Source organism: Equus asinus, chromosome 14, assembly GCF_041296235.1.
Source record: "Equus asinus isolate D_3611 breed Donkey chromosome 14, EquAss-T2T_v2, whole genome shotgun sequence".
Lineage (NCBI taxonomy): Eukaryota > Metazoa > Chordata > Mammalia > Perissodactyla > Equidae > Equus > Equus asinus.
The window spans coordinates 2212530-2227660 of NC_091803.1; the positions used below are offsets into that span (position 1 = coordinate 2212530).

At 58.8% G+C, this 15131-nt stretch overlaps 1 protein-coding gene across 16 annotated transcripts; it reads left to right on the top strand.

The window, feature by feature from the left end:
• Positions 1-1150: 1150 nt before the first annotated feature.
• On the top strand, positions 1151-14729 carry BRAT1 (BRCA1 associated ATM activator 1). 16 transcript variants are annotated; one of them, XM_014846692.3, is made up of 16 exons: positions 1151-1254; positions 1618-1846; positions 1940-2068; positions 2152-2295; positions 5726-5880; positions 8413-8560; positions 9048-9420; positions 9632-9751; positions 10723-10814; positions 11574-11692; positions 11769-11955; positions 12145-12218; positions 12872-12974; positions 13113-13211; positions 13369-13544; positions 13862-14729. In XM_014846692.3, exons 4-16 carry the CDS (start codon positions 2169-2171, stop codon positions 14558-14560), a joined length of 2472 nt encoding a protein of 823 aa, XP_014702178.3. In that variant the 5' UTR covers positions 1151-1254; positions 1618-1846; positions 1940-2068; positions 2152-2168; the 3' UTR covers positions 14561-14729. The 16 variants fall into 16 exon arrangements, with proteins under 16 accessions (XP_014702178.3, XP_070340207.1, XP_014702180.3 ...); XM_070484106.1 differs by having other exon boundaries at positions 8416-8560; XM_014846694.3 differs by having other exon boundaries at positions 2162-2295.
• Positions 14730-15131: the final 402 nt, after the last annotated feature.

Genomic DNA, 15131 nt, shown 5'->3' on the forward strand with positions numbered 1-15131 from the left:
TCCGACCTCAACTCATTTGTCAACAAAAATCTGAGCTGAGGCTATTTATAGTATTTATTTATTCCACTTGCAGTGTATATTTCACCGCAGAACTGTTCATGCATTTGAATGTGGCATGCTGCGTCAGCCCCTGCTGGGATTGCAATCTCATATAGAGTGTATGTGTACCAGGTAACTTTTCTAAAACCTGAACAATTCCGAATTCTGAGCCGTTTGTCCCCAAAAGTTTCAGGTAAGAAATGGTGGACCTGGATAACGTAGTATTCAACTGGGGAGCTAGAATACCTGGGCTTGGTTCCAAGCTGTGCCAGCCCACTAGCTGTGAGACCTGAGGAGGCTGCCTCTCTGTGCCTCAGTTTCCTCATCTGAAGGGGTGGTAATAGGACCCACTCTCCCAGAGTTGCTGCAGAATCACCTGAGTTAGCATAGTGCCACTGTAAGATGTTTTTTCCCCACAACTGACCAATCAGGCAAATATTAGTATACTCATTTTTACAATGAGGACTCACAAGTCCGGGAAGAGAACTGTGCAGTTCAAATCTTTTCACCCAAATAGTTCTAAGGGTGTGTGTGTGTGTGTGTGTGTATCAGGGAGGGTGGTTGTCCCAAGTGGTTCCCCCAACGAAGTCAATGTTCTTAAAGTTTCTTTTTGTAACACCCATAGAAATCCTGCTGTTTCCTCATATATACATGGTGTTTCCCCCAAAATCTTGCTGAAAAACTGACGCTATGGGAAGATGAGCTTTGTTTTTATCCTCTAACTTTGAGAACCTCCAGCACACAGCTGAAGGCCTCTGACGACCCAGTTTCGAGGCCAAAACACCAGAGTTTTGCTCAGTGATGAGTACGCCTGGTTGCGGCACGTGCTTCCCGCCCGCCCAAACGTATGACGCCCCCTTGGCTGGCGAGGCCACGCCCCTTCCTGGAATAGCCCCGCCCTTTCCTCCAGAAGCCCCGCCTTCCGGGCGCAATGCCCGCCGGACGCTCGGGTACGTACCACTGAGAGTCCCAGTGGGGGTGATGGGTCGGGGCGACCGATTTGTCGCCGGCCTGTCCCCAAAGCCTCTCAGCTTGAGCTCGTTTCCAAAGTCTTGGCCCTTGGGGCTTCCAGAGTGGCCATCCCGGGGGAGCTTTCACGGTTCCGCACACCTGCCATCCCCGTCCTCGCCCCCCTCCAGACCCGGCAGGTGGCGCGGTCGGGGCGGGGCCTGGGCGGTGGGGGCGGGGCCTCGGCGGCGGACGGGCGCGGAGCGGGTGAGGCGCGCGCCGGGGAGGGTCTAGGTCGCGGTGGCGCATCCCGTGGAGTCGGGGACCAGGACCCAGGGCGGGCTGGCCGGGGAGCATCCTGCGGCTGGCGCGCGCGGCCTGTGCCGGGTCCTGACGCGACTGCGGCCACCGGCCCGGGCCCTTTCTGGACCCTCCGGGCGGCCCCGACCCGCTGCGGGTTCCACGGGGAGGGCCCCTTCCGCAGGGACCTAGCCTCGCCCTGGATGGACAGACGGATGCCCCAGCCCAGGCAGACCCACTCCTGACCCCGACAGAGTCAGCGGCCACCCTTCCCTCCTGCGAGAGCCCTCCCTGATCACAGGACCGACGGGCTTCCCTGTCCCCTTCCAGGCTGGACACGCGGGTGCACACCCCCGGCCCTGGAGGGACCGACAGTGGACAGAGCGCCTTCCCCTCCGCGCACACTGCTGGCTGCAGGGTTGTCAGATGCAGACGCCCTGACCCCCAGAAGGGACAGAACAGACAGACACTTCCAGCCCGGACTGAGACGCTCTTCCTCTGTCCGCGTTGGCTGGCCCCAGGACGCACACACCCCCTCGACTCTGGCCCTGCAGCCTAGGTGAGCATCCTGCTGTTCTCCTCCCGTCAGAGCCCAAGGTTGGCAGGCTTTGAGCTCCTGAGGTCTCATGGTTTACACCGGACTCCTTTCCAGCTAGGGTGGCCAGGACTCGGCCCTGCTTACTCTTGATCCCCTCCAGCCCCACCCTGGCTGAGGCTTTGCATCCATCCTGGCAGCTTGGAGCTTCTCTCCGAGAGTTGTTTTCCAGCCGCCTGGCCTGAGGTGAAAGTTCTGGGGCCTGAGCAGGCATGGGGACTGCCTGTGACTAGGGTGGGTGGGGTCTGGCCCTGACATTTCCTTTGTAGGAATCTCCAGCCTCACCATGGACCCAGAGTGCTCCCAGCTCCTCCCGGCTCTCTGTGCTGTTCTGGCAGACCCCAAGCAGCCGGTGGCAGATGACACCTGTTTGGAGAAGCTGCTGGACTGGTTTAAAACGATCACTGAAGCAGGTAAGGGTGAGGGTGCTGCTCTTGACTGTTTCCCCGGTGGCCAGAGGGTGCGCGGGGCTCCCCTGTCCTGGGGAAGGGGTGTCCACCTGGTGTCCTTTCTCCACATCCTGAAGGTTCCTCCCGCCTAATTGCATCAAGCTACAGCCTGAGGGAATGATCAAGAGAGCTTGAGGTTGAAGTTTGTAGCTGATTCCAGCCCTGATGCAGGTCTCCCGTTGTTCAGTTCATGTTAGATGGCTGCAGAAGGCACGGACAAACTTACCTTGTTGTTCTCATTGCATTCTTTTGTTTGTTTTAAGAAATCGGCATTCCTTACTGATTATGAAAGTAGCGCATATTCTTTAAATAAAACTTGAACAACACAGAGGGGTAAAGAGGAAAATTAAACCACCATTAACGTTTTTATTTATTTCTGGCCTTTTTCCCTAACACAGCACGAAGCTGTTTTTCTTATGAAAATGAGATCACAGCGTAAATACAATTTGATGTCTTGCTTTTTCTCTCTTACCGTTATAGTGGGTGTTTTCCCCATGGAACATGTTGATTTTATTGACTGTGCCACTCGCTGTATGAATGGACCGTAATTTATACAATCATTCCACTATTTTTACATACATTCCTAATGTTTCGTTGTTGTAAATAATGCTGTAATGGCTTTCTTTGTGCCTACATCTTCTTGTGTAAGTGTTTGTCCTCTTGGCTGATAATTGCCTTAGGGTAGATGCCTTGTCATTAATTTCTGCTGTTTGTTACTTACTTTGGTTTATCCTGTTCTTTTATTTGCTTTTTGAGTTGAATATCTCAGTCTTTCTTGTTTCCTAAAATATGCATTGAAGGCTACACAGTTCTCTGAAAGTGTCACTTGAGCTGCACCCTGCAAGTTTTACTATGCGCTATTTTTATTGTAACTTAGTTCCAGATATTTCATGCTTTTCGTTACGATTTTTCTTTACCCACAAATTATTTATTTATTTATCTTTTTTAAAAGATTCTTTCTTTTCTTTTTTTTTTTGGTGAGGAAGATTAGCCCTGAGCTAACATCTGTTGCCAGCCCTCCTCTTTTTGCTTGAGGAAGATTGTCCCTGAACTAACATTCATGCCAGTCTTCCTGTACTTTATATGTGGGTACGCTGCCACAGCGTGGCTTGCTGAGTTATGTGTCGGTCCACACCCAGGATCCCAACCCATGAACCCTGGGCCCCCGAAGCGGAGCGTGCAAACTTAACTGCTACGTCACTGGGCTGGCCTCACCCCCACAAATTATTTAAAAGGCTATCTTTTAGACTCACAATATGGAGGTTTTTTCAGTTTTTTTATTACTGGTTTTTAATTTATTTCATTGGAATTAGAAAACATCTGTATTTTGATTCTTTTATATCTGTTGAGGTTTTTATTGCAGCTTAGTATGCAGATAGTTTTTGCCAGTGCCCTATAGATTTCACTATCTGGTATTTTTTTTTGGTATTTGTAAGGCTCAATTGTTGCCTAGTTTGTAGCCAAATTTTAAAAATTATTTTTAAACAGCTTTATTCTAGATATGATTTACATAGCATGGAACTGACTTACTTAAAGTGTATAATTCGATGGTTTTTAATACATTCGCAAGGTTGTGCGACCATCACCACAATCTAATTTTGCAGCATTTTCAGCCCTTTGAAAGAAGCCCGGTGCCCGTTAGCAGTTAATCTCTGCTTTCTCCTCCCCCAGCGTGTACTCAGTTTTCCTTCAAGTTCTACCTGATGGAGGAACGTGGTCTCCACACAAGTTCCTTGGTTCAAGTTTGTGTTCAAGCCTGCTCTGTTCTTGCTCACTTATTTACTTAATTGTTCTTGAGAGATGTGTAAAAATCTTACACTAAGATTGCAGAGTCAGCAGTTTTTCTTTGAAATTCTGTCTTGTTTTTCTTTGTATACTTTGAGGTTGGGTTAGGTCCGTGCAGGCTCGGACTCCTGTCTTCTGAGATTTATCTCTGAGCAGTGACTTTCTCTCTAAAGCACTGGTAACACTCTTTGCTTTGAAGTCAGTTCTATCTGATATTACTCTTGCTGCTGCAGCTTTTCCAAAATTAGGATTTGCCTACGTCTCTTTTTACTCTCAGCTTCTCTGCCTTGTCAAGCTTCATCGCTTCTTAGAAACAGACTGTTGCTGGCCTTTGGTTCTTAATTTAATCTGAGCGGCTTTTTCTTTTAACAGACAGGTTAATCTGTTTCATTTGGGAGCTGTTATGTCTGAACCTGTTTTCACCGCTTTCTTTTGTGTTTTTTTAATTTCCCATGCCTTGTCTTTGCTCCCTTTTCCTCCTTATCTGCCCTCTTTGGATTTATAAAGCTTTTGTTTTTCTAATCTTTCTTCTGGCTTTGAAGTTATGCATCTCACTTATGTCCTTTAGGGTACCCTTACAAGCAAACTGGATAAAAACAGTGGGAAGTGCGTTAGCATCTCCATCCTCTGGTCCGACAGCTCGAGTGTCTTCAATGGATCTTGGAGCATTCCAAGCCCAGCACAATGTTCCAGGTTTTTGTGTCTGGTATCTTGATTCTATCTTCTTTTTTTTTTTTTTTGAGGAAGATTAGCCCTGAGCTAACTGCTGCCAATCCTCCTCTTTTTGCTGAGGAAGACTGGCCCTGAGCTCACATCCATGCCCATCTTCCTCTACTTTATATGTGGGACGCCTGCCACAGCATGGCTTGCCAAGTGGTGCCATGTCCACACCCGGGATCTGAACAGGCGAACCCCAGGCCGCCGAAGCGGAACGTGCGAATTTAACCACTGTGCCACCGGGCCGGTCCCTCTATCTTGTCTTAAAACCCTTCAAAAGTTAGTTATTGTTAGTTTTCAAAGTCAGTGCCTATCTGGGTTTTCCCACGTGTTTATTGGTCTCTGCCTCCTGCTTCTCTCTTCTTCACGCTGTCCTTTTTCCTTCTGACTGAGCCGTATTCTTTGGTAGTTCTTTGAGCACCAGCCTCTCCGTGGAAGCTGTCCCCACCTTTCCCCCCCATTGGTGCTTTTGAACGACAGCGTGGGTGAGTGTAGAAATGTTGGATGCCAGTTCTAGAAGGGAGGTACTCTCACGTCAAGTACTCTCGGTTTAAGAAAAAAGTATGCACTGGAGAGGTGAAAATGGTCTCCTGCTTTAATCTGTGTTCCTTTTTTCTAATGGGTGAGACAGAGCATCTTTTCAGGTTTGTCGGCCGTTTATATTTCCTGTCCCCATCCTTTCCCTGTTGTGGAAGTGTTGGCTTTCTGCCGTGTCCCCCGTCGTGGAGTGACAGTTAGGAATCCTTTGCTGCAAGCGTTTTCTCCCAGTTAGACGGGAAATCTCACAGCTGGAGAGAGAAGGGGCCTGGGAGTCATTAGAAGAGCAGTCGTTCGGGCAGATGGGCAGCGGTGCACCCCCGGTGACGTGCCCCCCGGCTGGGCTTGTCTCCAGGGTCCAGCCTGCTGTTGCTGCAGGAGAATCCCTGCCTGGTGGAGCTGCTGTGCCACGTGCTGAAGCCCCAGGGCCTGAGCGCCAGAGTCCTCTCCTTCTCCCTCCGCCTCGCAGGGGTGTTTGCGGCCCAGGAGAGCTGCTTCCAGTATCTTCAGGTGAGCCTGGGCCTCCCACCTCGTGACCCGCCGAGGGGCGCGCGGCTCTTCCCCTGCAGGCCCGTAAAGCAGGGGTGGCTGTCACGGTCCCTCCGTCTCCGAGACGTGCCTTGCCCCTGCGTCTGAGTGTGCCGCAAGGTTTTGCTCCTGAGAGGGACCCCCTTTGAAAGCCCACTGGGAGTGACGTTGGGTGGAGGGGTGAACTTTTTGGAATGAGATGGAACTGGGGTGCGTTCAGCTCTGACGCTTAACCCGCTGGAGGGCCTCGCCCGCCTCCCTGAGTCCCCTGACCTCGGTTTCTCCCTGTGACGGAGAGGAGATCGTGCGTGTCCCATGGGTGTTGTGAGGATTAACCAGATGACCAGTCTGGCACGTAGCCTGTTGGGTGAATGAATGACTCGTGAGAATTTCTACATAGCCCCAAGGCATGGGAGTGTGGAACCCCCCAAGCTGTGTGTCGTGCAGCTTCCCACACCCCTGCGTGGGCGCAGCTGGGCTCACGAGGTGACGCCTGATGCCGGCCTCTCTGGCCCTACCAGTCACAGCAATGGCGTCTCTGGGCACCTCACAGCCCTGCCAGGTTGCGTGGAGGCATGCCTGCCTTCTCTGACCCCTGTGCCAAGAGCCCCGGGGGAGGCCGTGCTGTGATGGAGCCTCTGGGAGAGAGGACAGCAGGAGGGAGGGATGTGTCCTCCCAGTGCCATTGGGATGCTATCACGGGTGCTCCTCAGTTCAGCCGTGCAGGCTCCAGGGACCCAGCGCAGTGCCAGCCTGCTGTGGGACAGCCTTTCTGGGATCCTGTCTGTCGCCTCGCTACACTGAAGTGTGTTTTAGGGCGTAACTTTGTGCTTGCTGCCCTCCCGTGCGGTGATCCCGCCTGGCCTGTGGTGTTTTGCAGTTTATAAAGCACTTCAGAGTTTGCAAGATCGCTTTCGTGTTATCCTGGAAGCTGCGGCCAGTAAGCAGACCAGGAGTCTGTGTCTCCGTTTCCTAGATAAGGAAACGGAAGGCTCAGTGTGAGGACCCCGCAGATCTGGCGGAGCTCACTCTGAACGCTGGAAGTCTGACCGTTTGCGTGACTTGTCCACTGCCTGCTTCTCCAAGAGCGAATTCTCGGTCCCTAGCACGTGGCTCCTCCAGCTGTGTTGGTTTCCTGGGGACTTTGTTGTCCCATCCCTGCTTCTCCGTCTCCTCCTTTTCCTTCCCTGGGGCCGCCGTGCCTTGGGGGCTGGAAAGGCTGCTGGCTGCACCCCCCCCCCACGTCTGGTAGTCCGTCCCCGTATGCCGGGACGAGGGCTCCAGGCTCTGAGTCGTGGGGAAAGCTTGCTCTCCTCTCTCCGGGGCCCACAGCACGGGGTCAGCCTCCCGTCCCCTTTTCACCCACTTCTTCACAGACTCCCAGGTGGTCTCGCAGCCCCTCGTCAGCCAGCGGCCCAGCACTGGCCCTGTCTGCAGTGCACAGTGTCTGGGCAGGGGACGTGCCCACAGTCTACTTGAGGGCTCCCATTGGCTGTGAGCTACCCCCAGGGAGGGGCTATCACTTTGAGAGGGTCCTTAGGTGACAGCAGATCCCGCAGAGGGCCTCCCCGGGGAGCCGCCAGCAGCAGCACCCCCGGGGCTCACGGCCATTGTAGAGTAGACTTCTCGCCTGGAGTGATTGTAAGCGTGTCTCCAAGGCCCTGTGTCCTGTACCCTGGAGTCTGAGATGGTTGGAGCGTTCCTGTCCCTTGAGAATGAGACAAAGCTGAACAGGATGTCCCAAGACCTGGCCTGCCCTGGGCACAGGCCCTGCCCAACATTTCCACCGTGGAGATGGGCGAGGCTCAGAGCAAACAACCACACCAGTGAGGGCTCCATTAATAAGAGGTGGCACCGGGGTTTCCTGATCATGGCGGGAAACGTAGGACAGCGTGCATGCGTGACCGTGGACGTCCATAACCCTGTGGGGACTGAGTGGGGGGTTAGCCGCTGCCAGCCAGTGGGTAGGCTTCACGGGGGCATTGGACTCCCAGCTGGGTTGTAAAGGGTTTGAACGTGGGCGGGGGTGGGGCAGGCCTGGCACACCAGGCCCGCTGGGGCATCGGGGGTAGGGGGGCGCCTGGAGGAGGTGGGTGCTGACCAGGCCCATGTGCCAGGCTCGGGAGTCCAGTAGGCCCTGGAGGACCACTGGGATCCTCGAGTTCAGAATCTCATGGTCAGAGGTGGGCCGTTGGCGGGGAAGCTGGTGGTACTGTTGTGGGGGGATGATTTCTGAATAAGCGGTAACAGGATAGATGGGCCTTTACTTAAAACCCTGTCCTTCTCCCAAAGCTCTGTCCCCTTGAAGGTAGACTTGACGGTGCTGTGGCCACCCTTGGCTGGCGCTGGTGGCCACCCGCCACCTCCCCAAAGCACAGCTGCCGCGGGTGCGGGGGCTCTTTGTATCAGCAGCGCATGAGAAAGTTCCCCAAGTGCCTCAACAGGACGGCCGTCCCCGATCTGCCTGTCCCCTGCAAACAGGCCCGCGTCACCGCTTCCTTCTCTGCTTCCCAGCAGGCGGAGTTGCTGCCCGGGCTCTTTGGGGAGGCCGGACCCCTCGGCCAGGCAGCCTGGAGCGCCCCCACCGTGCGCAGCGGCTGGATCCAGGGCCTGCGCTCACTGGCGCAGCACCCCAGCGCCCTGCCCTTCCTGGCCGACTGCGGTGAGTGCCCCGCCCGCCCTGCCCGCCATCTGTGGCCCCACCGTGCCTAATGCTCTGTGCCCCAGGGAAAGCACTGGACCTTGCTGGGCCTCGTGCTCTCATCTGTAGAACTGTCTATGATCTCACAGGGCTGTTGTGAGGAGCTCACGGGGTGATGGGGGTTAGAGGCCCCTCGAGGGTGTTACAGTGGCCTTTGGCTCATAGGTCAGACCCAGCAGCTAGGGTGGCCGTGAAACTAATTGGAAGGAATCAGAAGCTTCCAAGGGTCTAAGCTGCTCGCCCCGTGAAACTCCGGTGTGGTTCCCTTGCCTCTGCTCAGAGCGGAGGCTGGGGCCTCTGAGGGTGCCTCCTGCAATCGGCCTTGCCCTGCGGTTCTGAAGTCCCAGGTTAAAGCCGCTCAGTGGTCTTAGCATCTCTGCTGTCTGCCTCCGATGCCGTTCCAGCTGATCCCTGTGTTCTTCTCTCCTCACCCCTTGTCCGCCCCCAGGTGCCCTTGACACCATCTTCTCCCTGCAGGGAGATTCCAGCCTGTTTGTGGCCTCGGCCGCCGGGCAGCTCCTGGTGCACATCCTGGGCCTGTCCCTGCAAGGCCCAGCTGAGGGACCACCCAGCCCGCAGACTTGTGACTGGCCAGTGTGTGCCCAGAAGATCGTGGGTCACATTGAAGGATCGCTGCGCTCTATGGCCACCCCACAGGTCACACAGGCCCTCAACGTCCTGACCACCACCTTCGGGCACTGCCACGGCCCTTGGACGCAGGTCCTTTGGGAGCAGCTGAGTCCCCTCGTGGCCTGTCTGCTTCAGGAAGACCCCCTCCCAGCCGCACACTCGCTCGTGGACCTCCTCCTCAGCGTGGCCCGGTCAGCTCCCTGGGGCGCAGCTGGGGGCGGGTGGAGGGGGCGCGGCTGCTGCACCTGGGGCCCGTCCCCTTGGCTCCCGAGAGTGCCGCCTCATCGAGGGGCCCTGGAGGGCGTCTGAAGGCCCGCACGCCTAGGCGGGGCCTTCCATCCGAGCTGGGCCTTGGTGCCCGGGACAGAGCTGTGATTCTCTCTCCCGGGTCCTTCTCTGCAGCTCTCCCGTGTTGAGCTCCTCTGACTGTGGCCTGTGGGAGACGTTGGCACAGACCCTGCGCCGTCTGAGTCCCGCACAAGCAGGGCCTCTGGCTTTGGGGATCCTGAAGCTGCAGGACTGGTGAGGATTGGGGCTCATTGTGTGCAGGCAGGGAGAGAGGTCTCGAGTGTCCTCAGGGAGCTCCTGGAGCTGGAGAACAGTCAGAGCCATGTCCAGTGTGGCCGTGTTGGGGTGCGGCCTCTGCACTCTCCTTAGTGACAGGAGAACTTTTTCCGACAAGAGCTTTATAGGCTCCGTGGAGATAACAGTCAGAGTCACTCTGCCTGGAGCTGGGCCTGCTCACTCAGCTGCCCTCTGTCCCCGTCCCTAGCGGCCTTAGCTTGCAGATCCTGCATAGGCACTGTGCGCACCACTGGGCTGGGTACTAGGGGCTGTGGGACAGTAGAGAGAGACACCTGTAGGTGGGAGCAGCTGGACAGCTCCCTGGAGGGGAAGGGATGCGCCCTGCCTGGAAGGATGGGTGGGGTCTGGAGAGGTGCGGAGGATCAGGAAGTCATCCCAGGGTTCCAGGTTGGCCTGGGCCAGGTGAAAGTGGCCTTAGGACCCACCCCCCAGAGGGGCTGGAGGTCCTGTGTGAGCCCAGCTCTGGGCTCCAGGGTGTCTGGATGCTCTGAGAGAGGGAGTGGTCTGAGGATGGAGGGAAGGATTTGGCAGCCAGCCTGGAAGGTGAGCTCTGGGCCAGCTTAGCCTCCCAGCCCAGCCTGGGCCCAGGTGTGTGGCAGGACCATCTTCCAAGACGTGGGAAGGGACGTCTCCCTGCCCCATGGCTCTGAGCAGGCACCGCCCATCGGGCAGGTCTGGTCAGACCTGGGGGCTGCTCCTGGGGCCTAGGGAGGCGCTGTCTAGCAGCTGCCATGGAGTTGCATGCCAGCGGCCTGCAGTGCCGGCCCCGGTGCCTGCAGGGAAGCTGTTTCTCAAGGGGCATCTGGATCCCAGCACCGCCCCTTTGCCCAGACTTGCTGGGGATGTTAGGTGGGCAGACAGCCCACCTGGGGGTTGGGGAGCCCGCTCACCATGTTCTCTGTCCTCAGTCCACAGGCACTGAGGGCCCAGGCCTTTGGTGTCCTTCTCCAGCCCCTGGCCTGTGTCCTGACAGCTGCCGATCAGGCCCCCGGACCCCCAGGTACGCTGCCTGGGAAGGGTGGGCAGACCAGGAGAGCAGGATTCTGGGGTCCTGAGTGTGTCCTTGCGGTCGGCGCAGGCTGATGGGCCACAGGGCGCCCGGCTCGCCACCCCCAACTAAGAGTGAAGGTGGCAGGGTGTAGGCCGTCGTCCCAGGTGTGGCTTTGCCACTCACGTCTTCATGTCCCCACCCCGGAGTCAGTGGGCAGCATCGTCGCCCCCGTTGGGCATGATGGTGGCCCTGGAGTGGCTGGCTTCTTGTCCCCACCCCAGGCCTTGGTGGTCAGTGGTCACTGTGGGCTCGAGTCACATGGTTGTTCCTGACCCAGAATGGGCACGTGGGCCTGGCACTCATCCTCCCAGAGCTGTCTGGATTCTGGGACGGGCGAGTGGGTTTCCTCCTCTGACTCGTCTTGCTTCAGCTGCATGATGTGTGGAGGATTAGAGATGGGACCCAGGCACGCCATATGGCTGGCGGACGCCCGTGTCAAGCGGAGGGCTGACCTCCTGGCTAGTGGGACCCGGCCAGGAACAGGCTGCAGCGAGAGCTGGGAGTCAGTTTCTCGAAAGCCCTACGCACAGGCTCAGACCCAGCTCCGGCTGTCCAGACATCCCCCTGGACCAGCCACCTGCTTGGAACCGTTGGTCCTCGTCTCTAACATGGAGCAGTGGCCTCGGGGTTGGTGACCGGTGGCAGGGTCTATGCTGGTCACGCAGGAGGTGCCCGTTAACCTGGTACTGTTTCTGGTTTGGCCACCAGGCTTGCCGGAGGGGACCACGGGTGACTCGGTGACAGTGGACACACTCCTCTCCTCCAAGTCAGCCTGTGCCGGTCTCCTGTGCCAGACCCTGGCCCACCTTGAGTTGCTGCAGCCGCTGGTAGGTGTGGCCCTGGCCCGCGTCCACACCGGCAGTGGCGCTCGAGGCCTGCGCTGACCCTCCCTTCTCCCCCCAGCCCCAGCGTCCCTCGCCCTGGCCTCAGGCGCCACTGCTGGGGGCTGCGGTGACAATTCTGCGGTTCTGCAATGGCTCGGCAGCCCCTGCCTCTGACGTGGGGGGCCGCCTCTGTGCGATCCTGGTGGGCTGTGTCCGGGTCCAGCGAGCAGCCCTCGATTTCCTGGGGGCGCTGGCTCAGGAGACAGGTGAGTAGGGGTGCGTTCTCGTGCAGCCCGGCGTCAGGCAAGCCCCCGCCACGCTTTCCTGGCTGCCGGCCTCTGGTGTCTTCTCGGGGGATTCGGCTGACCCGGGGGTTCTGTCCCCTGACTCCCTCCTGTGCTGGGGAGGCCCCGGGGCGGAGGTGGGGGTGCTTCACCCGTCCGCGTCTGCCTCAGGCCCCCAGGAGTTGGTGACGCAGGTGTCTGCTGTCCTCCTGGAATACCTCAGGAGCCCCGACTCCAGCCCCACGGTACGGGCACGGGGGCCGGGGGAGAGGAGGGAGGTGGGCACAGGGACCCCCGTGGGCCTCTCGGAGCGGGGCTTTCCCTGGGGCTGGAGTCACTTTGTGACGCGAATTTGGAGGGGCAGGCGCACGGGGTGAGGCCTGGGTGCGGGGGCTGCGCTGTGGAAGCAGGGAGGGGTTCCCGTCTTCTCCTGGGAATTCTCGAGGAGACAGTGAGCCGGAGCCATGGGGGCCCTGCACTTGGGGTCCAGACTCACTGACATCTCCTGCAGACGTGCTCATTCTCCCACCCATGGCTGAGCCAGGTGTGGCGGGCGCAGTGTCAAAGCCACTGGGCGGGCAGCAGGGGGACTCGGGCGAAAGGCCTGGCAGGCTCCTGGGGCCTTGTGGAGGAGCTGCCCTGGCGTGCCCCGTGTCTTGGTGCAGACATCCCATTTCCCCAGTGGTGGGGGTCCCGGCGAGAGCTGCCTCCTTCTCCATGTCTGGGATGCCAGTTCTGCTGCTTCCAGATGCTTCTGCCTCATAAAAATGAAGCCCAGCATTCCCTTTTCCCTGCACCTGTCCCCATCACGCACCCTGGGGCGGGGGCAGGAGAACAAGAGGCTGATGGGGGGCAGCTCACCCCTCGTGGCCCCACAGCCTTGTCCTGCCCACTGCAGGTCCTGAAGAAAGCCTTCCAGGCCACGCTCAGATGGCTCCTGAGCTCCCCCAGGGCCCCCGGCTGCTGCGATCTGGACCCCGACACCCAGCTGTTCCTCAGAGGTAATCCCGGCCCCTGCCAGCAGTAAACTAAGGGAGCCGTCGGGGAGGAGGCAGCTGGGTGCTGGGTGGGAAGGCCCAGGTGGCCCTGAGGGGTGGGGACGCAAACCTGGCCGCTCTGAGCCGCTCCTCCTGCTCCAGAGCTGCTCCCTGTGCTGCGGAAGCGTCTGTGCAGCCCCTGCTGGGAGGTGAGGGACTCGGGCCTGGAGTTCCTGACTCAGGTGACCAGACACTGGGGAGGTGAGTGTGGAGCAGTGGGGCTGACCCGGCCTTGACATACCAGTCGCCTCTTGTTGGCTTTGGGAACCCGGGCCCCCTTGGCTGACCTCAGGGGAGCAAGGGGAGGCTGCGGGCTCAGCCCTTGGTCACAGCTGGTGGTGGCCCCTTGGACCCCCAGGGCAGGCCAGCTTCAGACACACGCTCCTCGCGTCAGAGGTGCCCGAGCTCGCCAAGCAGCTCCTGCGAGACCCTGAGAGTTACGTCCGTGCAAGCGCGGTGACCGCTGTGGGCCAGCTGTCCAGCCAGGGCCTGCACGCCACCGCCGCCAGCCCAGAACAGCTGGGGGGCCAGAAGGTAGGAGGCGGCAGGGCCCATGCCAGGCAGCCTCCACCACAGCCATCCGTGTGTGTATCTGTCTGGTGCCCATAGCATAGCAAGTCAGCCACCTGGGCGTGGGTGGGGACCAGGGTGCTGTCGGGATGTCCCCTGGGTCTGTGGCCCGGCCCCCAGGCACCCCTGTCACTTGGACATGGTCACCCCATCTGACCGAAGAGAGGAGAGGGCCGAGGGGCTGTGGCCTGAAGGAGGCAGAGCAGACTGAGCCCAGCCCTCCACGCCCCGCCCATCAGGAGCCCCAGCCCCACCGACCCTCCTCCCGCTCTGTCCTGCAGGAGAGCCTGCTCGCGGAGCTGCTGCACGTCCTCTCCACGGACTCGGAGGGCTTCCCCCGGAGGGCCGCCATGCAGGTCTTCACCGAGTGGCTGAGGGACCACCATGCCGACGTGGCTGAGGACACGGAGCAGTTTGTGGCCAGGGTGCTCCAGGCGGCAAGCCGGGACCTGGACTGGGAGGTCCGGGCGCAGGGCCTCGAGCTGGCGCTGGTGTTCCTGGCACAGACGCTGGGCCAGCCCAGTGCCCGCTGCCCCTATGCTGTGGCCGCGCCCCAGGCGACCCCGCCCGGCCCCCTGGCCCAGGTGCTGCGGGCGCTCAGCCGAGTGCGGCTCTTTGAGTTTGCCTTCCGTGCCTTATTTGACTGTGACCGGCCCGTGGCCCAGAAGTCCTGTGACCTTCTCCTCTTCCTGAGGGCCCAGGCCACTCCCTCCGGTGGCCTTCAGGAGGCCGAGGGCAGCCCTGACGTGGTCCCTGTGGAGGCCGCCCTGCAGAGGTGGCAGGCGGGTGAGCAGGGCGAGCCTCTGGGGGACCTGGAGCCTGAGGCTGTGCTGGCCGTGCTGAGGTCCTTGGACCTAGAGGGCCTGCGGGGTGCGCTGGCCGAGAGCAGCGACCACGTGGAAAAGAGCCCTCAGTCACTCCTGCAGGACATGCTGGCCACTGTGGGCGTCCGGGGGGAGAACCAGGCCGACTGCTACTGAGACAGCCCAGCGGAGGCTGCCCAGCCCCTGCTGCTGCCCTGCGTCCCTTCCTCCAGCCTGGCCTGGCTGCACAGGGGACCCTCAGGGAAGCCAGGACCTCGTGAGACCAGCGAGGTCAGAGAGCCCACATTTCGATGTATTATTAAAGAAGTGGCTTATTTTCTACTCAAAATCTGTGGCGTTTGACAGTGCCTCTTTTGAGTCAGGCTGTGTTCTAACACTGTCCAGGGGGAGGCCTCGGCCTCATGGGGTTTGGAAGAACGTCAGGAGGGACCCCTCTGTAGGACAGCCACGTGCTTCGTGGGTGTGTGTTGGCGGAACGGGTCTCCACCTGGACCCTGCTGTGCCCGGTGAGGCCCAATGGTCAGAGAGAAAACACTTGAGGCTGGAGAGTGTCTGGCCTTGGACCCTGCCCCTAAGATAGTGACCCCGAGTCCAACCAAGGCCAGGTTTCCCGCCCTGAACCCCCAGGATCACCCTGAGCTTGTAGCAATTCAAAGCCCGCCGTCTCGACTGAGCAGGTGGAGCTGCCGGTGGTAATGATGGGGAGTTGAGAGCCAGGCTGGTCCCC